Source organism: Phyllobates terribilis, unplaced genomic scaffold (genome assembly GCF_046119375.1).
Source record: "Phyllobates terribilis strain yellow unplaced genomic scaffold, ASM4611937v1 Scaffold_4__5_contigs__length_816908805, whole genome shotgun sequence".
NCBI classification, from domain to species: domain Eukaryota; kingdom Metazoa; phylum Chordata; class Amphibia; order Anura; family Dendrobatidae; genus Phyllobates; species Phyllobates terribilis.
The window spans coordinates 352916405-352941409 of NW_027362764.1; the positions used below are offsets into that span (position 1 = coordinate 352916405).

Consider the following 25005-nt stretch of genomic DNA (forward strand, 5'->3'; position numbering starts at 1 on the left):
GTCACGAAAAAACAATCTCAGAATCAGGGGGATCCGTTGAAGCGTTCCAGAGGAATTACCTCATCATAAAGTGACAGTGGTCAGAATTGTAAAAATTGGCCCGGTCATTAACGTGCAAACCACCCGCGGGGCTTAAGGGGTTAACACATATCATGATTCATGATACAAAGATACCGCAGAGAAATATATATATATATATATATATATATATATATATAGTACAAGGCCAAGGATTTCACTTACTACATTACATGAGCGATATCTATTGTAAATTCTACAATAGCTCAGAAACCGGCGAATCCTCACAGCGCACAGTGCAGACCGCACAGTATAGTCCTCCATACAGTATTATGGGCACCATATAACGCTCCATACAGAATACTGCCCCCCATATAACGCTCCATACAGAATACTGTCCCCCATATAACGCTCCATACAGAATACTGATCCCCATATAACGCTCCATACAGAATACTGTCTCCTATATAACGATCCATACGGAATACTGGCCCCCATATAACGCTCCATACAGAATACTGACCCCCGTATAACGCTCCATAAAGAATATTGGCCCCCATGTAACGCTCCATGCAGGCTGTTCCCCCCTTATAATGCCCTATGCAGGATGTCACCTCTACCCCCTATAAAATTCCCCATGCAGGATGTCACCTCCCCCCCCCCATATAATGCCCCTTGCGGGATGTAACTTCCACCCTTTTCAATGCCCCATGCAGTATGTCAGACCACGCCCTCCCTTATAATGCCCCATGCAGGAGGTCACACCCCCCCTCCTTATAATGCCCCATGCTGTATGTCACACACCCACCCTCCTTATAATGCCCCATGCAGGATGTCAATTCCCCTCTCCCCCTCTTATAATGCCTCATGCAGGATGTCATACCCCCTCCCTTATAATGCCCCGTACAGGACGTCACTTCCCCCCTTCCCCTCTTATAATGCCCCATGCAGTATGTCACCCCCCCATATAATGCCCCATGCAGGATGTCACACCCCCCCCCCATATAATGCCCCATGCAGGATGTCACACCACCCCCCCATATAGTGCCCCATGCAGGATGTCACCCCCCCATATAATGCCCCATGCAGGATGTCACACCACCCCCCCCATATAATGCCCCATGCAGGATGTCACACCCACTCTCCCCCCACCATATAATGCCCCATGCCCCCATACATAAAAAAAAAAATCAAATACTCACCTCACTTCTCACCTGATGCTGATCCGGACTCCACAGCGTCGCCCGCCTCTTCCCGCTGTGACAGGTCAGGAGAGAGCGCGCGCGGTGTAAATGTAGCACCCTGAGGATTCGGCTGCTACAGGGGTATTGCACCTCAACCCAGAGGTGTGATATTCCACTCCCGGGTAAGGATGGAGTGTGGAACTGAGCTCGGTAGGCTGCATGCACTACATACATCCCATTTCCGAGGAGCAGACCGACGGTACTCCCACTTAGAAATGTGCAGGTACGACCGAGTCTGTTCCTGGCTGGAGTGGGAGGGGGGTGGTACATCCCAAGTAGTGTAGGGGCAGATAGGGGGAGCAGCCTGGGTAAAGATAGGAGCTCATTGGGTGCTGGTCACCTGAGCTCACACATAGAGGGTGTATATAAGGTGGGCACCATCAGAGAACAGGGTCAGTCTTTGCAGGCAGGTCAGTCTGTCAGTCTTTGCAGGCAGGTCAGTCTGTCAGCCTTTGCAGAGAAGTCAGAGGAAGAGGAGCAGAGAAGCCCCAGAGAGAGAGAGAGGAGAAAGTAAGAGAGACCCAGAGGGGGAAGCAGAAGAGAGGACTCTGAGACCCCAAATCCAATCCACGGGTGAAGAGTCGGCATCAGGGTACCGGAACCCAAGCTGGTGGGGGCAAAAACACACCCCAGCCAGAGACCGGAGGCCGTGGGCAGCGTCTGCCACGGCCACCCACCACATCCATCCCGAAGGCATACCACGTGGAGGGTCAGGGAACCCAAGGCCAAGGGTCTCCCAACAGAAGGCCCGAGGGAGCTGGACCTGGGTGGATCACTAGTGGGGACGGCCAGAGAAAGGACAGAAGAGAGCTCAGGGTCACGCTCCGGACTCGCTTGGGGGTTGGCTGGATCCAGGACCTGGTGGATGCAGCACGGCTCGGGAGGTCACTTGAAGCTGGAGTGACCGGAACATCAGCAGTGAGTAAATACCCTAAACTGCATAACCCGACTCTGTCTTCATTTAACACCTATGCTGCACCACCACAACCCCCATCCTCTGCACCTGACCCCCTGAGGCTATACCCCACCCGTTGGGGGTTATACCATAAAAAGCTGCACCAACACCATCAGCCTCAGCGGACCCTGCTGCAGCGGCGGCCATAGTGACCGCAATACAACGGGTGGCGTAGTCGACATTAAGAACTTAATAACATCAGTAGGACTGCCACATACAACTGAGTTTGACACCCTGGGCACGGACCGGGTCACAGCCACTCGGAAGACTACAACCCCCATCTGATCCGGCTCCGGGTATTCCCCTAAAGAATATGGCCCAGGGGGCGCGTCAACTTTGGCGTAGTCGGCAGGATTACGTGCCCACAACACCCGGGTACTGCGTGCCTGAAGAAAAGAATGAGTTTACCTCAAAAAGAAGTCTCCTGCCGGTTCCGGAGGGTCCCCGCCATCGGACCCCATCACCAGTCGATTCCAGCCGGTTGTCCGCCATTAACCGCGTTTTCCCGCCATCTGCAGAGTTTCCCGCCACTGGGAAGCGATTCCCGCCATTTCCAAAGATTTCCCGCCTTGCCAGAGCGGACGCCATTATGGGCGTGCCAGAGGGTGGTGAGAGGCCGCCTCCCATCGTGGGCCAGGACCGAAAATGGCGCCAAAAGTGGAAACCGCCCCCACCAACAGAGACTGTGATGCTAGAGGTGTCTGTCAGCGTGAAAGAACTGCCCCTGGAGCTGACAATCACCAAGTGGCCCCGGGACCGCCCTCGAGGTGGGAGGAGACGAAAGGAGAGAACAAAGATGGGTGCCGCCTGGAGCAGTCTAGAGCGAGCGCACCCGGAGGCAAGAAGCCTGGAGAAGAGTATCGGAGGAGCTTACCCGGAGATGGCGAGAAAGCAGAGCAGCACCGGCCCGTTGGCCAGGAGCCTGCTAGAAACAGAGGAGGGAGAGCAGAGCAGCACCGGCCCGCTGGCCAGGAGCCTGCTGGAGACGACTGTAGGAGAGCAGAGCAGCACCGACCCGTTGGTCAGGAGCCTGCTGGAAACAACGACCCCACTAGGCCTAGTGGAGGTCCTAGCACAGCTCCCCCGAGACCGGGAGTGTGCACAGACCGCTCTGGAGGGCCTCGCAAGGAGGATGGCCCGGGTGCAGCGAGAGACGTTGGCGGAGTGGAGCCGTGAGATGGCCCAGCAGACCGAGACCTGTCAGCGGAGCACGCCACCCGAGACGAGGAGACAGACCGCCTCTGAGGATGGCGCGGGAGGACTGAAGGCCGGAGACGGCGCCGAGAAGGGAGCCGAACGAGTGGAGGCAGGTAAAGGGGACGTCTATACCCCAAACCGGGAAACCGCGCACCTGCCCCAGCTCCCCGTCGCAGAGCCCGAAGTCTATCCTGCCGTGCCCGTCGCTGCAACGTCACCGCCGCAGACTAGGCCTCAAACGGGAGCCGCGACCCCTGTGACGTCACACGCCTCGACCCCGAGCGTGACCAAGCAGGAAGTACCACCAGCCTGGTCGCAAGGCCTAGTACCCCCGGGCGCCGCAATACCGACAGCGCCCCCTACCTCCGCGGAGCCCCCGGCCTGGTCGCAGGGCCAAGTAGCCCAGGGCGCCGCCGTCCTTACGGTGCCCTTTACCTTCCAGATACCTCAGGCCTGGCCGCAAGGCCCGGGCAACCCGGGCGCTAACACCACCGCGCCCATAAGACCAAGAGTGCCGCATCTGGGAGAGGACCTGTACGCCCAGCATACGTGCCCGGATGGGCAGCCATTTATATGGCCACCGGAGTTCCACCATCCCCGACTCCGGAGAGAGAGACCCCTGGATGAACCCCTGATCCCGGCTCCAAAGCCCGTAAAGAGGATCTCGCCCCCGCTAACGGAAGCGCAGTTTGAGTGGGACCCCACCGGAGAAGATCTTATGGGGTTCACTCAAGAGACTCGGGCAGCTGCAGCGGAGCGTGCTGAGTGCTGCCGCCAACAGCTCGAGGACTTCGAGAGGGAGCGGAGAGAGAGGCGGGTCCGGGAACAGCAAGCTCAAGTAAGGAGCGCAGAGCAGAAGAGCCGGGCCAGGAGAGACCCCCGTGCAGCGCATAGTCCCCGCACCACCGGGACTGTGATAAAGTTTAACCTGCAGCATGGGTGGGGCTTCATCCGAGACCACCACACCCTAGGCGACGTCTTCGTAACCAGGAGAGACGTTGAGTCCCACCTACCGGAGGGACACAGAGGTCGTGACCTTTACATCGGGGACGAGGTCACCTTCACCCGGCACAAGTGTGCCAAAGGTCCCTACGCCCTCCATGTGCATCGCCTGACGGAGGAAGAGCTGCGGTGTGAGGAGGAAGAACAAGAGGACCCGGACGGGTCTGAAACTAGAGCCAAAGGTAACCAAAAAGCAAGAGCAGGAGGACGCCGTCGCTAAGGACAGCGAAGCAGAAGCTGTATACAGTTGCCCGTCGGGGCACAGTAAACTGAAACCGTGAAACTGAAACTGAAACTGAAACCGTAAACTGAAACTGAAACTGTTGTTGCTAATATAGTCCCCGTTGGGACCAGCATGTGTGAACTGTTTACCCGTATTTCCCTTAATTCCCACTGACCGAGGACTGAGAGCGGTCATTCCTCCCTAATACCTGGCCGAGGACTGAGAGCGGCCATATCCTTGTATATAGTTGCGCGTCCAAAAGCGCCCCCTACCGGTTTTCCAGGAAAACCAGTTTTCCAGAAAGACTGTCGCACTTTACCCAGTCACGCGTTGCACAGTGACCGGAGGAGGAGCCAGAGGCGACGAGAATGTTTTAAATTGAAATATATATATATAATGTTTTATATGTTTTATATGTTTATGCAAAAATTTGTATGTTTTGGTGTTTTGTCTTACAGCCCGAGGACGTGCTGTGATTTACCAGGGGGGAATGTAGCACCCTGAGGATTCGGCTGCTACAGGGGTATTGCACCTCAACCCAGAGGTGTGATATTCCACTCCCGGGTAAGGATGGAGTGTGGAACTGAGCTCGGTAGGCTGCATGCACTACACACATCCCATTTCCGAGGAGCAGACCGACGGTACTCCCACTTAGAAATGTGCAGGTACGACCGAGTCTGTTCCTGGCTGGAGTGGGAGGGGGGTGGTACATCCCAAGTAGTGTAGGGGCAGATAGGGGGAGCAGCCTGGGTAAAGATAGGAGCTCATTGGGTGCTGGTCACCTGAGCTCACACATAGAGGGTGTATATAAGGTGGGCACCATCAGAGAACAGGGTCAGTCTTTGCAGGCAGGTCAGTCTGTCAGTCTTTGCAGGCAGGTCAGTCTGTCAGCCTTTGCAGAGAAGTCAGAGGAAGAGGAGCAGAGAAGCCCCAGAGAGAGAGAGAGGAGAAAGTAAGAGAGACCCAGAGGGGGAAGCAGAAGAGAGGACTCTGAGACCCCAAATCCAATCCACGGGTGAAGAGTCGGCATCAGGGTACCGGAACCCAAGCTGGTGGGGGCAAAAACACACCCCAGCCAGAGACCGGAGGCCGTGGGCAGCGTCTGCCACGGCCACCCACCACATCCACCCCGAAGGCATACCACGTGGAGGGTCAGGGAACCCAAGGCCAAGGGTCTCCCAACAGAAGGCCCGAGGGAGCTGGACCTGGGTGGATCACTAGTGGGGACGGCCAGAGAAAGGACAGAAGGAGAGCTCAGGGTCACGCTCCGGACTCGCTTGGGGGTTGGCTGGATCCAGGACCTGGTGGATGCAGCACGGCTCGGGAGGTCACTTGAAGCTGGAGTGACCGGAACATCAGCAGTGAGTAAATACCCTAAACTGCATAACCCGACTCTGTCTTCATTTAACACCTATGCTGCACCACCACAACCCCCATCCTCTGCACCTGACCCCCTGAGGCTATACCCCACCCGTTGGGGGTTATACCATAAAAAGCTGCACCAACACCATCAGCCTCAGCGGACCCTGCTGCAGCGGCGGCCATAGTGACCGCAATACAACGGGTGGCGTAGTCGACATTAAGAACTTAATAACATCAGTAGGACTGCCACATACAACTGAGTTTGACACCCTGGGCACGGACCGGGTCACAGCCACTCGGAAGACTACAACCCCCATCTGATCCGGCTCCGGGTATTCCCCTAAAGAATATGGCCCAGGGGGCGCGTCATAAACATATCACCGCGCCCTCTGACCTGAGACGTCAGAGGATGCGGAAGACGCTGCGGAGGCATGGGGAGGGGTAAGTATTGTGCCGGCTGCCGTCACATGACCGGAGATGTCCCTGCGCTCATGCTGTCTATTTGCATGGTAAATTACATAGCCAAAGTAAATTGGGAGTTTGTAGCTAGTTCTTGGGTGGATGGAAAGAAAAATTTACAATAAAGAAATTTTATCATTAAACCCCTTTAAAAAATTATGCAAATGTACAGTCACCTGGAAATAGATATGTAGTAAATTAGTGCCTCCCAATTTACTTTGGCTATGTAATTTACCATGCAAATAGACTGCGTGTCTGAAACTCTTAACACATCAGGATGACAATTAGAATGTCAGATATTAAAAGTAAAACACCCCTGTAGTTTGTGTGCTAAATAGGAATAATTACAAGAAAAAAATAACATTCCTATTGGGATTTGAACCCAGACATTATAGGTTCAGAGGCTGATGCCTTACCATGGAGCTATCCAGTCAAAAGATACTGACTCTGAGCTTTTCTTACCTTATGAGATCAACCATGAAAATACGCAGGGTAACTAAAAGTCATTGTGATTCTGATTCTAATGTTTGAAGAAAGTCACACTTCAGACTCACACATCAAAATCAAACATCATTTGAATTTGGCTTGGAGGAGGTATTTATGAAAGTCCCAATCAGTTTCAGACAAGATTTGACCTGAAAATCATATAACCAAATAGAACGCTTAGCTTATCTCAACTGAGTTTATAACTCAATGGTTAGTCACTGGCTTCTAGACATAGAGTTTTGCGTTCAAGTCCCATCAGCGAACAGTGAATATTTTTTTATTATTATTACAGTTTTAAAAGTCACTTGTCAAAATCACTTGGCAGAATCACTTATCAAAGTCAGTTCTCAGACAGGGTATTTAGTCTCAAACTGACATCATTCTCATGTTATTTTGATATCTGATCATGTCCTAAAATGGACACTGTACAAGTTCTATCTGTAAAAACATAGATAGCACTCATACAAAAAAAAACTGACATGCATGAGGCCTGATACTGGTCAGTGAGCGATAATTTAAAAAAATCCATAACTATTCCTTTTTTGTTGAGTCTACCTCCAAAAAAAGATAATAAAAAGTGATCAAAAAAGTCACATGTACTCGAAATGGGACTAATCAAAACTATATATTGTCTTTCAAAAATAATCTGTCAAATAGGTTTATTTTTCTGGAACAGAAACTATGTCTCTCAGAATATTGTGGCATGAAACAGATTTTTTTTCATAGTATGTATTGTATAAAATTACTAAAAAATAAATAGCAACCCATACATTTGATATTGCAACAACTGTGCTGTCTCACAAAATAAAGTTAACACTTTATTTGTGCAGAAAATAAAAAGCATAAAATTTAAAATGTCAAGAAAAACAACTCTTCCCACAAATATCATTGGTGACCTGAACTCAAATCCATTCCGGCGCCGACACCTGAGAATACTCAGAGCATGCAGTGTGTGCGATGTAAGAATTCACAAGTCTGCAGTGACAAAAAGTGACTGCAGACTAAAAGCCTGAGGCCAGACAACCTCTATAAGAATCTTGTGTTCCCGGTCAGAGAGGGGTCCAGTGAGGAACTGTGGAGCTAGCTATATGAAAATATGTTTTTGTATTTTATTTTATATATATTTCAACAACAAAAAATCTTACTTTTGGAGAAAGAGAAGCATCCATTCACTAGATTCTAGGTGAGATCTGAGAATTATCAAGCATATATTAAACTTTTTTTTTTGTTTTCTAGGAATGATTGTGAAAAGGATGCAGTGACAATAGCTATCATCAATAGCTTGTCATCTCTTTATGCTTCCATTCCAATATTTTGTATTTTAGGATTTAAAGCAAAATCTGGCTACTGGCAATGCTTGGACAGGTAATAAAATGAATTCCAACTACTGTAATATTCCAGAAACGTACATTAACATGAAATACAATAATACAATTGCCAATTTTTATTGTTTCAGGAATATTTTATCCTTAATGAATGAGTTTGAGATAAATGAACAGAATATCACTAGAGATAATTACAGTGAGTCTTTTGAAATTCTCAATGCGACCTACCCAGAAAGAATATTTAATTTAAAAATGAAAGAATGCATTCTGAAAGAATTTCTTGATCAGGTAACATTTTTGAAAATACAGTAAAAAAGCTGTCAATAGCTGTTACACTAATGTATGCAAGGATATTTGTTTAGCACCTTGTCATCTGCCTATGGTATTATGATTACTTATTGAATTGTATTGTATTGAACATTTTCTCTCTCTTATTAAAAAGTTGTTAGGTTTCTCCTGATAAAATATTTCTTACTCATTAGACAATGTGTACTGTGCACACTTCGCATTCTAGGTATTGCTTCTTTTATTTTTATAATTTGTTCACTACTATAGTATATTGCAAAGAAAAACAATCAAGATGGTATGACATGGAAATCTTCAGCTCTGTTCATGGAGTTTTTAAAAAAATATTGCATTAAAGGGAACCTGAGATCTTCTCATGTTCTCCAAACTGCTCCCATGTCTTAATTCCAATCTTCAAACAGTTTCAAATAAGTCCTTTTTGGTGATTTTAAGCTTTATAATATGCAAATTGCCGCTTCAGAGAGGAAGAAGACTAGAACTCAAGTGCCATCTATTGGAAGTAGCAATCTTAAAATTCAATATGGACCCTTAAACAAGCCTTTCCACATGACTTAGGATAAAAGCCAAACCAGAATCTCAATTTGCAAACACTCTGTTTCAGAGTTCTGCCTCTCATCAGTGCATAGTGAGAGATCTGGTTTGGCTAGGTGAGAGGCGTTTGACCGAGATCCAAGGGGTAACATCTCTCCTTGTGGAGAGTGGCATGCCAAGCCTGGCTTGCCAATACGAGAAGACTTTTAAGCCTTTAATGCTCCTCTGGAAAATTAAATATGCAACTTCCTTCTTCAGAGAGGAAGAGGACTAGAACTTTAGTGCCATCAATTGGAAATAGTAATTCTAAAAGTTAAGTTAAAAGTTAAGTCTGCCAGTTGTATGTTGTTCAAACCTATTCACATTTGGTCGCTGAACAATACAATACTATAAGGCCACTGCCTAAAATCGTGGTCATCAGACGTGATCCGATATTACTGTGGTAGTAATCCTAACATTTTTGGGAGCGTCACAAATATTATACTCAATTTAAAGTCTACCAGTCGTGTTTTTCAAACCTATTCACACTTGGTCACTGTCCAATACCATACTATAAAGACACTGCCTAAAACCGTGGTCATCAGACGAGGATCCGATATTACTGCAGTAATATTCCTGACATTTTTGGAAGCGTGCCAAATATTATACGCCATTTAAAATGGGAAAGGCGTGTGGCTAGGGACTGGGAAGTGGACATGATGGTTACGGATAGACCAAGGCCGTGGGCCAGCTGAAATTGTGCCTGCTGAAGGAGCACAAAAAGCACTCACATCATGTTGCCCTACCTTCCTGTCCCACTTTGTAGGGGGTCGCAGAACACCACTATTAAAGCCAGAGCAGTGTGAAAAGGTTGTTGGTTGGATAGCAGATAATGCTTCCAGTCAGTTTGCCACCACCACCACCCTTTCTTCTACACGGTCCGGCCTTAGTAGACATGAGTCTGGACCACATATTCCTCACCCTGATCCTCCTTCCACCCACCATGCCGAGTACCTGGAGACAAGTTATCCCACACTTGGACAATCCGAAGAGCTGTTCACTTTTCCATTAATAGATTCTGGCCTCGCTCCCGGCCTGCTTCAAGCGATGCAAGAGGAGATCGCATATAGCGATACCCAAATATTTGAGCAGCCAAGGTCATACAAAGGCGATGGTGGGAAAGTGCAATTACTGTCGCAAGAGGTGGATGATGATGATGAGATACCATTGCCAGCAAGTCAGGAGGAGGCCAAAATACTAAACTGCCACACTTCTCGAATGCTTGCACTTGAAATGTTGCATTTTAGGCTCTTGGAGACTAAATCACTCTGCAACCTCATGGCGGCGGCCGTCCCTCAGTAATTAGTCCTCAGCCACGACTATTTCTCCCATAGTGTTGTCCCCGCCTTACACAAGCACGTGTCCCAGAAAATTAGCCATGACCTCAACAACGCAATTACTGGGAAGGTCCACTTAACCACGAACACGTGGACAAGTGCTTGTGGCCAAGGACATCTCACTGACAGCACACTGGGTTAATATAGTGGAAGCTGGGACCCAGTCAGACCCTTGGACGGAACACGTCATCCCGACATCGAGGATCACGGGCCGTGGGTCAATCAGGGTTGCCATACATTCTACAGCTCCTGCACCTCCTCCTCATCCTCCTCTTCAGCCTCCATCTCTGAAATGACCATATCAGTCGGAAGCTGGAAGCACTGTAGCACTGCCAAGCGAAAATAGGCTGTTCTGAAGCTAATGTGCCTAGGTGACAAACCACACACTGCTGCAGAGTTGTTGACAGCTGTAACAGAGCAGATCTGTGGATGTCACCGCTGAATTTACAGCCAGGCATGGTCGTGTGTGACAATGGCCAGACCCTGGTGGCAGCTCTGTGGCTTGGCAACCTCACACATGTACCATGCCTGACCCATGTGCTCAACCTAGTGGTTCAGCAGTTTCTCAAAATCTACCCGGACCTGCCAGAGCTGCTTGTGAAAGTACGGTGCATGTGTGCCCATTTCAGAAAGTCACCTACAGCTTCCGCCACCTTAGCCATGCTTCAGCAGCATGTGCAGCTTCCACCTCACCGACGTGTGCGATGTCACCATGCGTTGGAAGTCAACATTGCATATGTTACAAAGGATCTGTGAGCAGCAGAGGGCAAGGAACTATACAGGGTGATGCCACACAGCCCAGGCTCATCTCATCTCAACTCGGATTGGGTGATAATGAGGAGGAGGAGTAAGAAGAGTAGGAGGAGAAACAGGAGCTGTTTTCCTGAGCTACAGACGGTACTACCTACGCAACAGTCATACCGTCTGTTCAGTGTGGTTGGCCTGAGGAGAGGGAGAATGAGGAGGAGGACCAGGAGGAGAAGTAGAGCATGGACAGTCGTCCTCTTATTCAGAACAGGGAAGTCTTGGCTGTTGGCAGTCTAGCACACATGGATGACGTTATGTTCCACTGCCTTTTCCTTGACCCTCGTGTTGAACTTATTTTGGGCAATACTAATTACTGTTTGGTCACACTTCTAGGCCCACGCTACATGGAGAAATTTCTATCTTTCCGTCCCGTGGCAGAAAGTAGTGATGAGCAAATGATCACCAATTTCAAATTTGGCACGAATATGGCACATTTGGATTCGTGATCGGAAACCTGAGCATTTTTTCTTAAAATCTGCAAATATCGGTAAAATTCGGTTAAAGTTCGGGTAATGATTGCATTGCAACTAAAATATTTTTATCACTTTCGCTAGGATAATGGTGGTGTATCATGAGTGGGGGTATGTATTTGATGAGGGGAGGGGCTGGGGAGAGCTCAGAGGAGCTCAGAGCAGCGGCATGCTTGTAATCTTCTTCTTTTTTTTTTCCTAACCATGTGTGCAAATCGCGGCTAGCCAATCTGGGTGCAGGAACCATCCACAATGTCCAGACACAAGGGCTTGTGCCATTTGCTGCTAAAATCACATGTCCCTCTCTATATAAAGAGCGTACATGTTGTTTTAGCGCCATTTTGACAGAGCAGCGGCATGCTTGTAATCTTCTTTTTTTTTCCTAACCATGTGTGCAAATCGCGGCTAGCCAATCTGGGTGCTGGAACCATCCACAATGTCCAGACACAAGGGCTTGTGCCATTTGCTGCTAAAATCACATGTCCCTCTCTATATAAAGAGCGTACATGTTGTTTTAGCGCCATTTTGTCATAACATGTCACAGAGGCTGCTGCTGACACTGCTCCTGGTTTCATTAGCGAGTTTAGCTAGTTAGCTAGGCGGTTGCTTCTAAGTCAGATAATTTAGGTAGCTAGTGTCCTGTGTGGCAGTGAAATCGACCTTCCAGCAGATTTTTTTTATTGTGCATTACTGAGGTCCACACAAAGACACATTTCATAGAAGTCTGTTGTACACTGCTTCTATTGTGCTTCATGTACGAGTACACCTTTAAAAATCTATTTTTTCAGTTGCTTATGTGATACAGCAAGCCATAGTAGCCCACCTTGTCATTTTGTGGGGTTGAAATTCAGCTGTATGTGGCTCGCCCTCCCTGAGAGGTGGGGTTACTCGGAGCCGGGCCTTGCAAATGTTGCGGGGATGCAGTCATGGCCTTGACACGTTCCGTGCCCAGGGCTGTCACATAAAAAAAATTGGGTTTTTGGATGAGTGGTTGTTCGACTACGCCACCTGTGGTTTCTGGTGAAGGCCACCAGCGCTGCAACAGTCCTCTGAGGCTGATGTTCTGGCAGCTTGGTTGGTACTACTCCCCACAGACGGAGTAGGCCTCAGGGCAGTATTTGACGAACTGTGTGGAGGTATGGTGGGTGCAGTGCCGCGCAGGAATAAACAAGCGGAGGCGGTAAATTAAGTCATCTGGGTCTTTACTCACTTTAGATGCACTTTCAGCTGCAAAGCTTTTCTCTGCTACACACGGCGTACTGAGGCCACCAGGAAGGGGGTTCAGCACTTCCCAAGTAGATCAGGAGCACCTGTCAAGACACTGTTGGTGTGTTCCTCTCCTTATCTCCTCCCGCTTGTGTTCCTCCCTGGGATCCACTAAGCCGCCAGTCAGATATCGGGGGCCGGTCACCCCTCTTGCAGCAGGAGTCCCTCTGGCTAGGCCTGAGTGAAGAATACAGGTGGCGACTCCGCTCCGTCCGTACCCCCCTGGGATCCTTTTGCCTGTGGAGCCTATATCCTCTGCTCCTCTCCAAGGCCTTCTTAGAACGGGACCCTGACCGGGACTAAGACACTTGTTAACTCTGACCCGCTCCTCGTCTCAAGGCCAGAGAACGAGGACCGTGAATCTTCAGTCAGCTACAGACTCTTGTTGGACCCTGACAGAAGACCACAATCAAAAGACCGTGAACATAAGATGGCCGAATATTATATATGATTCTATAAGTGCTTCCTGTAAGTGTTTCCTCCACCCTCACCCACTACTTGGTTCCCCCTATCTTTGGTTCCCCCCATCTCCTCTATCCCAGAACGGGGCAGCACCCTGGTGCATTTAGGCCCCCTACAGGACAGGAGAGGTGTAGTGTTGAGTGTGAAGTGGGGTCCTGAGTGATGCTCCATCCTTACCTGGAAGAGGAGATACCACACCTCAATCTGAGGTGCAGTACCCCTGTGGCGACGGAACCCTCAGGGGCGCCACATATGCAGAGCTCCTGCAAGATACAAAAATCTATTTTTTTAATTTACTAATGAGATACAGCAAGCCATAGCAGCCCACCTTGTCATTTTGTGGCCGTAAAATGAAGCTGTATGCAGAGTTAAAAAAAAATTCTGTGATTAACGTGATACAGCAAGCCATATCTCACCTTTTTATATAATGACGCTGAAATTCAGCTGTATGCAGAGCTCATGCAGAGTAAAAAAATCTGTTTTTTTCTGTGACAAATATGATACAGCAGGCTAAATCTGAGTGTGAAATTGTTTGGACCATATCTTCTCTATTATACAGGCTTAATCTCCACAAAAAATACTTTCTTTTGTGCCTAAGGTGATACAGTAGGGGAGATCTCAGTTTGAAATTGTTTTGGATCATACAGTGGTGGCCAAAAGTATTGGCACCCCTGAAATTCTGTCAGATAATACTCAGTTTCTTCCTGAAAATGATTGCAATCACAAATTCTTTGGTATTATTATCTTCATTTAATTTGTCTTCAATGAAAAAACACAAAAGAGAATGAAGCAAAAATCAAATCATTGATCATTTCACACAAAACTCCAAAAATGGGCCAGACAAAAGTATTGGCACCCTCAGCCTAATACTTGGTTGCACAACCTTTAGCCAAAATAACTGCGAACAACCGCTTCCGGTAACCATCAATGAGTTTCTTACAATGCTCTGCCTCTTTTTTTTTCCTGTACACTCTATGTTGATGCTTTTTCCCAAAAAGCTCTACTTTTGTCTCATCTGACCAGAGAACATTCTTCCAAACGTTTCAGGCTTTCTCAGGTAAGTTTTGGCAAACTCCAGCCTGGCTTTTTTATGTCTCGTGGTAAGAAGTGGGGTCTTCTTGGGTATCCTACCATACAGTCCCTTTTCATTCAGATGCCGACTGACACTGTTGCACCCTCGGACTGCAGGGCAGCTTGAACTTGTTTAGATGTTAGTCGAGGTTCTTTATCCACCATCCGCACCATCTTGCGTTGAAATCTCTCGTCAATTTTTCTTTTCCGTCCATATCTAGGGAGATTAGCCACAGTGCCATGGGCTTTAAACTTCTTGATGACACTGCGCATGGAAGACACAGGAACATTCAGGTCTTTGGAGATGGACTTGTAGCCTTGAGATTGCTCATGCTTCCTCACAATTTGGTTTCTCAAGTCCTCAGACAGTTCTTTGGTCTTCTTTCTTTTCTCCATGCTCAATGTGGTACCCAAAAGGACACAGGACAGAGGTTGAGTCAACTTTAATCCATGTTAACTGGCTGCAAGTGTGATTTAGTTATTGCCAACACCTGTTAGGTGCCACAGGTAAGTTACAGGTGCTGTTAATTACACGAATTAGAGAAGCATCACATGATTTTTCAAGCAGTGCCAATACTTTTGTCCACCCCCTTTTTTAGGTTTGGTGTGGAATTATATCCAATTTGGCTTTAGGACAATTCTTTTTGTGTTATTTCATTGAAGACAAATTAAATGAAGATAAAAATACCAAAGAATTTGTGATTGCAATCATTTTCAGGAAGAAACTGAGTATTATCTGACAGAATTGCAGGGGTGCCAATACTTTTGGCCACCACTGTATATTGTATCTTATAAAGGCCTCATCCACACTAGAAAAAAATATTTTCTTCTGTTACTAAGGTGATACAGTAGGGAAGATCTCAGTTTGAAATAGTTTGGATCTTATCTTATATGTTATACAGGCCCCATCCACACTAATAAAATACTGTCTTCTGTGACTAACGTGATACAGTAGGGAAGATCTCAGTTTGAAATTGTTTGGAGCATATCTTGTATGTTATACAGGCCTCATCCACACTAAAAAAATACTTTTTTCTGTTACTAATGTGCTACGGCTAGCCATATTTCACCTTGATATTTAGTGACGCTGTAATTAAGCTGTGTGCAGAGCTGGTGCAGAGTAAAAAGTCTAACTTTTTGTTGCTAAAAGCATGCTCCTACCACACTATCTGAGCTACAAGACTAGGAAAAAGAGAGGTCGTGGTGAAAGGGGTAATAGGCTTGATGTTTAAGGTATACGTGGGATAGGTGGTAATGCTAGTGAAAGCACTAGTGAACCAACACCATCACGTCACATTCAAAGACAACTGACGACTTCTGTTACTAAAAGAAATACTCCATTCGCTTTCTTTAGCAGTCGCAAAATGATACGCCTTGTTGATGAGGACCAGAAAGAGCAGGTGCTCCAGTGGATGGCAAGCGTTTCTTCAAGTGGACTCTCCTCCTTTTCCTCCACCTCAACTTCACACAATACAGTCCACAGAGGTGATACTCTAATTACCCTTGCCCTCGTTCCCATTACAAGTATCCAACCGTCCAACTGACTGTAGGGAACCACAGATGGGTGAGTCTGCACAACTGTTCACATATTCTATGCCGTGGGCATCAGAAGTATACTCCAAAGATTCACAGAGTCAAGAGGAGAAAAGCATCTGAATTCGATGCAGAGTGAAGTAGGGTCCAGGCAGCTTCCTGACTCTCATCTCCAGACGTTATCCCACAGGAGGGTTAACCCTTATGAGAGTCAGATACCTGAGGCTCATGCAGACTGTAATGTGCTGTCAGGGCAAGATGAGGAGAAGGGTGACTCTCAGGGTGAGGAATGGGATAACACATTGGATGATGATGAGGTTGTAGATCCCACTTCGTGTGAGCCCAGAGGCACGCAGCTGAGTACCTCATCTGAGGAGGTGGAGGAGAAGGAAGATAAGGAGGTTACTGTCAAGCTGGGTGAGGGAAGAAACAAGGGTACAATAACAGGAAGAGAGGGAAGGGAGCCCAAAAACTAAGGAAAGGGGGAGTGGAAACCCATAGGCAGATCTAATATCACCCTGACTTCCCTATCGTCCCCAAATAGGTTCCGCACGTATCGCTGAGCCGGAATCCTAATCCCTGAATGTCCCTAGAGCTAGGCCCTAGGTAGGAAGGGGACAAGGTGAGCATTAGTCAGCCCCTACTAAAACTAAATACAACAAGGTAAACAAACAAAGGGGATACATTTAGCTTGAGAAGACACCAGAGAGATCACGCCAATTATCCTCCAAGGGAAGTCCAAGAAGAAACTAGACGACTACTAGTACTCCAGGCCTGGACAGAGGAAAAAAGGACTATCACCAGTGACTCTCTGGAGACACAGAGTTTTTAACCATCAAGCAAGGGTGTGTCAATTAGCAGCAGAAGGAGGAGGTCACTGCTTGGTCATAAAGGGAGAAGGATATCACTACACTACAAAGATAAAAGGATTAAGAAGGTGTATGCAAAGCCAAGCGCAGTGACCTTCTACAGTCGGATCCAGAACGACTGTCTGTCTCACTTGACACACCCATGACAATAGCCCCCCCCTTCTACGAGTGACCTCCGGACACTCAGGACCAGGTTTCTCTAGATGAGAGGCATGAAATGAATGAACCAGCCTAGGGGCATTCACCTCCGATGCTGAAACTCACACCCTTTCCTCTGGACCATAACCACTCCAGTGCATCAAATACTGTAGGGAATGACGCTGGAGATGAGAATCCACAATCCTCAAAATTTGGAACTCCAAATTACCATCAACCATGATTGGGGGTGGCGGCATGGGAGAGGACTCAAGAGGTTCTACATATTTCTTGAGCAGAGACCTGTGAAACACATTGTGGATCTTAAGGGCCTGAGGTAGCTCAAGGCAAAACACTGCTGGGTTAATGATGGCAGTTATTTTATAGGGAACAATAAATCTAGGTCCCAGCTTCCAGGAAGGAACCTTCAACTTGATATTTCTGGTACACAACCACACAAAGTCATTCACACTTAGGTCCGGACCTGGTGAGCGTTTCCTGTCAGCCATATGTTCGTACCTGTCTACCATGATCTTCAAATTACTCAGAACCCCCTGCCACACAGAGGAGAGGGACAAAACAAAACGTTCCCTCTCAGGAACTCCTGAAGCCCCTTACCCACTAAAAGTTCCAAATTATGGATGGAAACCGTATGCACCAAAGAATGGTGTCCTGCCAGTAGATTCTTGGCAATGATTATTAATAGCAAACTCCGCCAATGGCAAGTAAGATGCCCAATATTCCTGGATGTCCAGCAAGCACCAAGTTATGATGCTCCCTGATTACTTTATGGTGCAGATTAGTTGGTACAAATAACCTCCCCAAAGGGCAAGAGGCAGGGGTGTCCCCCTGAGCCTCCAACACCTCACCCTCCAGGTCAGAGTATAACGCCGAAATGACTACCCCCTTCTGCAAAATTGGGGCAGGGTTTGTATGGTCATCGCCACCAGGGAAGCTCCGGGACAAAGCACCAGCCTTGATGTTTTTAACCCCTGGATGGAAAGTGACAACAAAATTGAACCTAGTGAAAAACAGGGACCATCTAGCTTGCTTGGGGTTGAGCCATTTAGCAGACTGAAGATATGACAGGTTCTTATGGTCTGTGATAACAGTCATAGGATAGGATTCCCCCTCCAACCAATGTCGCCTTTCTATGAAAGCCAATTTAATTGCCAAAAGCTGCCTATTACCCACGTAATTTCTCTCAGCCGAAGACAATTTTTTGGAAGAGAAAGTGCATGAACACCATTTACCACGGAATGGACCCTGAGACAACACAGCCCCAACCCCTACCTCAGACGTATCAACTTCTACAACAAAAGATTGAGTAACATCGGGCTGACTGAATATTGGTGCTGTGGCAAAACATTTCTTTAAGGAGGAAAAGGCCTGCTGGGTGGCATTCTGCCACTTAGATAAATCAGACCCCTTCCTTATCATGTCAATGAGGGATTTTACAATTAACAAATAATTTTGGATACATTTCCGATAAAAATTCATAAATACCAGAAAGCGATGCAATGCCTTTCAGTCTTCGGGATGGTCCCAATCAAGCACAGCACGGATCTTCTCCGGATCCATCTGAAAACCCGAAGATGACAACAGGTACCCCAAAAACTGCACCTCCTGGATGGCAAAAATGCATTTCTCTAGTTTGGCATGTAGTTTATTATCCCTTAATATATGAAGCACCTGTTTAACATGCCCCTGATGTGTCTCAAGATCAGGTGAGTAAACCAAAATATCATCCAGGTAGACCGCCACAAACCTGTCCACCGTATGATGGAAAATATAATTTATGAAATGCTGGAACACTGCAAGTACATTGATTAGACCAAAAGGCATAACCAGACTCTCAAAATGTCTCTCAGGGGTATTGAATGGCGTTTTCCATTCATTCCCTTCTCTGATTCTAACCAGATTGTAGGCTCCCCTTAAATCCAACTTGGAGGACACCTTGGCACCCACAACCTGGCTGAATAAATCTGGAATCAGAGGAAGAGGGTATGGATTTCAGATGGTAATTTGATTCAATTCCTGGAAATCTAAACAGGGACGGAAACCGCCATCTGTCTTCTTCACGAAGAAGAACCCTGCCATCATGGGCTAAGATGAGAGTCTGATATGTTCCTTCTCCAGACTAAAAGCAATGAAATCCTTCAAGGCTTGTCTCTCAAGGCTAGAAAGATTATACAGTCTGGATTTTTGTAGTTTAGCTCCGGGGGTCAGATTAATAGGACAGTCATATGCACGATGAGGAGGCGAATCCCTACACCCCTTCTCAGAAAATATGTCCTCAAAACCATACAAAAATGCAGGTAAGGTCTCTGTAGAAACTGCAGAAAGGGAAATGTTTAAGCAGTTCTCATGGCAGTAATCTCCCCATTCAACAATCTCTCTGGATTGCCAATCCACTATCGGATTATGTTTCACCAACCAGGGTAGACCCAGTACAGTCGGAGTGAGAAGGCCCTCCAGAACATAACAAGGAATTACCTCATAATGTAAAGACCCCACCCTCAGTCTTATATTATGTCCAATCTGAGTCAGAGCTTTCTGTGCAAGTGGCGCTCAATTTATGACATAAATAGGAACGGGCTTAGCTAAAGTACAGCAATCAAGCTTGTGAGTTATCACTAGCTCAGCATCAACCATGCACACTCCGGCTCCACGGTCTACAAACACAGAAATTTTCTCAGTCCTGCTCTCTAGCATTATCTCGGCTGTGAGGACAAACCGAGAACTGCAGGTTGACGACAAACACACCCCCTTATTATCCAACTCCAGACTATCAAGGGTTAATCAATTTTCTTTTTGCTTAGGAATTGAGGGACAGGCCCCAATAAAATGTCTCTTTTTTTCCACAAAAAACACACTCCACAAGTCCTGGTTCACCCCCAGACTGCCCCCCCCCACCGACAAAGGGGTATTGCCCCAAAAAAAGAGGGCTCCGGAGAAGGTGGTCTCACCCACCTATCCCTAAGGCATCTATCCACACGTATAGCCAATGACATGGCAGCCTCCAAGGACTCCGGGGTTTCATACACTGCCAATGGATCTTTCAACCTTTCTGAAAGGCCCTGACAAAATTGGCTTCTAAGAGCCAGGTCATTCCATTTGGTATCGGTTGCCCATCTATGGAGCTATACGTTTCCATTGACCGATTCCCCTGCTGACAGTGAGATCACAATCTTCACTCGCTGCTCCTCATTAGTGTTGAGCCACCCCCGTAGTGTTCGGGTTCGGTTCGGTTCGTCGAACACCGGGATGTTCGAGGAACTGTTCGTCGAACTGTTCGTCGAACACCTTAGAACACCGTCGAACACCGCTAAAACCAATGGCAGGCAAACAAAAACACATAGAAACACATAGAAAACACCTTCAAATGTGTCCAAAAGCTGACAAACTGCTCAGAAGACGCTCTCTTTAAAAAAGCCGGCCGGCAATTCAGCAGCGGCATACACCGGTACCCGACAATTTAGACAAGAAGGAAAAGAGCATCACACATAGATTAGATAGATAGAAACATGTCAGTCACATATATAAGAAGTACAGTGACAGTGTTGGTTACTGTACTTGTCATTTAGTGTAAAGGATTTATTAAAAAAAATAATAGTGTTTTCGTGCACCGTCTCTTTAAAAAAGCCGGCCGGCAATTCAGCAGTGGTACCCGACAATTTAGAACAGAAAGAATAGAGCTTCACACATAGATTAGATAGATAGAAACATGTCAGTCACATATATAAGAAGTACAGTGACAGTGTTGGTTACTGTACTTGTCATTTAGTGTAAAGGATTTATTTAAAAAAATAATAGTGTTTTCATGCACTGTCTCTTTAAAAAAGCCGGCCGGCAATTCAGCAGCAGTACCCGACAATTTAGAACAGAAAGATAGAGCATCACACATAGATTAGATAGATAGAAACATGTCAGTCACATATATATGAAGTATAGTGACAGTGTTGATTACTGTACTTGTCATTTAGTGTTAAAATAAAGGATTTATAAAAAAAAAAATTGGCGAGGGGTTCCCCGTAATTTTAGTCTCTAGCGGAGGTTAAGCAGACGGCTGGGGCAGATGTTTGAAGCCTGGGAAGGGGGTAATACCCACGGAGCTTCCCAGGCTACTAATATCAGTCCCCAGCTGAATACCTAGCCTTTACTAGCTATTAAAATGGGGGACCCCCCCAAAAAAATGACGTGGGGTCCCCCCTATTTTATTAGCTAGCAAAGGCTAGGCAGACAGCTGGGGGCTGATTTTAATAGCCCAGGAAGGGTACCATGAATATTGGCCCCTCCCAGGCTAGAAACACCAGCCGTCAGCCGACCCAGAAATGGCGCATCCCAGGCTAGAAACACCAGCCGTCAGCCGACCCAGAAATGGCGCATCCCCCCCCCCCCCGCTGCAAATTGCAGTCCGCAGCCACCCCGGAAAATGGCACGTTCATATAAGCGCCATCTTCTGGCGCTGTACCCAACTCATCCAGGGCCCTGGTGCGGTGGCTCACTGGGTAATAAAGGGGTTAGGGCCAGCTTGGCATTATCAGCTGGCCCTAAGCCCGAAATTCATGGGGTCACGCCAATATTAGACATGACCACCATGAATTTCTAGTAAAGTGTTTAAAAAAAACACAACACCCAGAAAAAAGTCCTTTAATTGAAAAAAACACACAATTCTTTATTGTTCTAAATTAAACCATACTTACCGTCACGCCCATTCCAGCTGAAGCCAACGATCTCCTGCAATAAAAGAAAAATAATAAAGCAACATCATCCTTACCTTTCCATGGTTCCCACGACAGCTTCAGCTCTGCTACATCGAGATGACAGGCTGGACCGCAGCAGAACGCTGCCATCCAGCTTGCCATGCCGCACAGACTGAGAAGCGCAGGCATGCTTGCGCTCCTCAGTGTCTCGCTGTGACGCTTCAGCGTGAGAATTTTCCCACGCTGTCAGTGACGTGCATGAGGTGAGCTCTTCATGTCCAATGAACTCAGCTCACCTCATGCACGTCACTGACAGCGTGGGAAAATTCTCCTGCACTCAGCGCTTCAGCGTGAGAATTCTCCCACGCTATCAGTGACGTACATGAGGTGAGCTGAGTTCATTGGACATGAGCTCACCTCATGCACGTCACTGACAGCGTGGGAAAATTCTCACGCTGAAGCGCTGAGTGCAGGAGAATTTTCCCACGCTGTCAGTGACGTGCAGGAGGTGAGCCGAGTTCATTGGACATGACCTCGGCTCATCTGGATGCCGTCACAGCGAGACACTGAGGAGCGCAAGCATGCCTGCGCTTCTCAGTGTCTGCGGGATGACAGGCTGGATGGCAGCTTTCTGCTGCGGTCCAGCCTGTCATCTCGATGTAGCAAAGCTGAAGCTGTCATGGGAACCATGGAAAGGTAAGGATGATGTTGCTTTATTATTTTTCTTTTATTGCAGGAGATCGTTGGCTTCAGCTGGAATGGGCGTGACGGTAAGTATGGTTTAATTTAGAACAATAAAGAATTGTGTCTTTATTTCAATTAAAGGACTTTATTCTGGGTATTTGTGTTTTCTTTTAACTTTGACTATGGGGTTAGTAATGGGGGTGTCTTATAGACGCCTCTCCATTACTAACCTGGGCTTGATGTCAGCTGGCATTATAGGCTGACATCAACCCCAGCCCTATTACCCCACTGCCACCGCTACAGGGCAGTGGGAAGAGCGAGGCTAAGTGCCAGAATTGGCGCATCCTATGGATGCGCCATTTCTGGGACGGCTGAAAGCTGGTGTTTCTAGCCTGGGAGGGGGCCAATATTCATGGTACCCTTCCTGGGCTATTAATATCAGTCCCCAGCTGTCTGCCTAGCCTTTGCTAGCTATTAAAATAGGGGGGACCCCACGTCATTTTTTGGGGGGGGTCCCCCATTTTAATAGCTAGTAAAGGCTAGGTATTCAGCTGGGGGCTGATATTAGTAGCCTGGGAAGCTCCGTGGGTATTACCCCTTCCCAGGCTTCAAACATCTGCCCCAGCCGTCTGCTTAACCTCCACTAGAGACTAAAATTAAGGGGAACCCACGCCAATTTTTTTTTAAATAAATCCTTTATTTTAACACTAAATGACAAGTACAGTAATCAACACTGTCACTGTACCTCATATATATGTGACTGACATGTTTCTATCTATCTAATCTATGTGTGAAGCTCTATTCCTTCTATTCTAAATTGTCGGGTACCGCTGCTGAATTGCCGGCCGGCTTTTTTAAAGAGACGGTGCATGAAAACACTATTATTTTTTTTAATAAATCCTTTACACTAAATGACAAGTACAGTAAGCAACACTGTCACTGTTCTTCATATATATGTGACTGACATGTTTCTATCTATCTAATCTACGTGTGATTCTCTATTCCTCCTATTCTAAATTGTCGGGTACCGCTGCTGAATTGCCGGCCGGCTTTTTTAAAGAGACGGTGCATGAAAACACTATTATTTTTTTTAATAAATCCTTTACACTAAATGACAAGTAAATTAAGCAACACTGTCACTGTACTTCATATATATGTGACTGACATGTTTCTATCTATCTAATCTATGTGTGATTTTCTATTTCTTCAATTCTAAATTGTCGGGTACCGCTGCTGAATTGCCGGCCGGCTTTTTTAAAGAGACAGTGCATGAAAACACTATTATTTTTTTTAATAAATCCTTTACACTAAATGACAAGTACAGTAAGCAACACTGTCACTGTACTTCATATATATGTGACTGACATGTTTCTATCTATCTAATCTATGTGTGATTCTCTATTCTTTCTGTTCTAAATTGTCGGGTACCGGTGTATGCCGCTGCTGAATTGCCTGCTTTCCATGTTTCACTGTGAGCACTGTTCCCATCGATTTGGGCAATCACTGTAATGCCACAACCACCATGGCTGTGGCATTACAGTGAGTGGCAGACAATGCCTGCATGATTGGTGCTCTAAATAGCGCCAGACATGCAGGACACGCTTTTGGTGCACGAACAGTTATCGAACATCACCTCGAACAGACGAATTTTTTGCAAATCGTTCGGGTTCGTTGAACAACTCGAACACCACCCAAAACAGCTCGAATTTGAGATTGGCAAACAGTTCTAGTCGAACACCGCTCATCTCTACTCCTCATATCCAGAGGAGTAAGGTCAAAGATTAAAATACAATTTGCAAGCTTCCTTGAATACAAAAACCTTGTCCCTACCTCCTGAAAACCTGTCAGGGAGGGCAATATTGGGTTAAGGCTGAACTGGCCTACCCGAAGAGTCTCCAACAGGAGTCTGCAGCCACTGCCGTTGCTGCTGAACCTCAGATTGAAGGTCAGTCACCTCCAGAGACAGCATCCGCAGCTGCTTTACCAGCATTGCAATGGGATACATGAATAATGATAACACTGGGTGAGAAAACGATCAAGTGTACAATGACAGAAAGAGAGGGAAGGGAGCCCAAAAACTAAGATAAGTGGGAGTGGAGACTCGTAGGCAGACCTAATATCACCCTGACTGCTCTATCATCCCTAAATAGCTTCCGCACCAATCGCCGAGCAGGAAACCTAATCCCTGAATGCCCCTAGAGCTGGTCAGCTCCCACTAAAACTAAAGACAACATGGTAAACAAAGAAAGGGGGATACACTTAGCTTGAGAAGACACCAGAGAGATCACGCCAACTATCCTTCAAGGGAAGTCCAAGAAGAATTTAGCTGACTACTAGTACTCCAGGCCTGGACAGAGGAAAAAAGAACTATCACCGATGACTCTCTGGACACATTGAGAGTTTAACCATCAAGCAAGGGTGGTCACTGCCGTGTCCTAAAGGGAGAAGGATATCACTACACTACAGGGATAAATGGATTAAGAATAGGTCAGCAAAGCCAAGCACAGAAACCTTCTAC

At 47.0% G+C, this 25005-nt stretch overlaps 1 protein-coding gene across 1 annotated transcript in view; it reads left to right on the forward strand.

The window, feature by feature from the left end:
* Positions 1-25005, forward strand: part of SLC6A18 (solute carrier family 6 member 18) — a 1027837-nt gene that overhangs the window by 635814 nt on the left and 367018 nt on the right. The window contains exons 7-8 of the mRNA XM_073676926.1: positions 8183-8311; positions 8403-8559. Of these exons, the coding sequence (XP_073533027.1) occupies positions 8183-8311; positions 8403-8559 (286 nt within the window). The remainder of the gene's footprint in view (positions 1-8182; positions 8312-8402; positions 8560-25005) is intronic.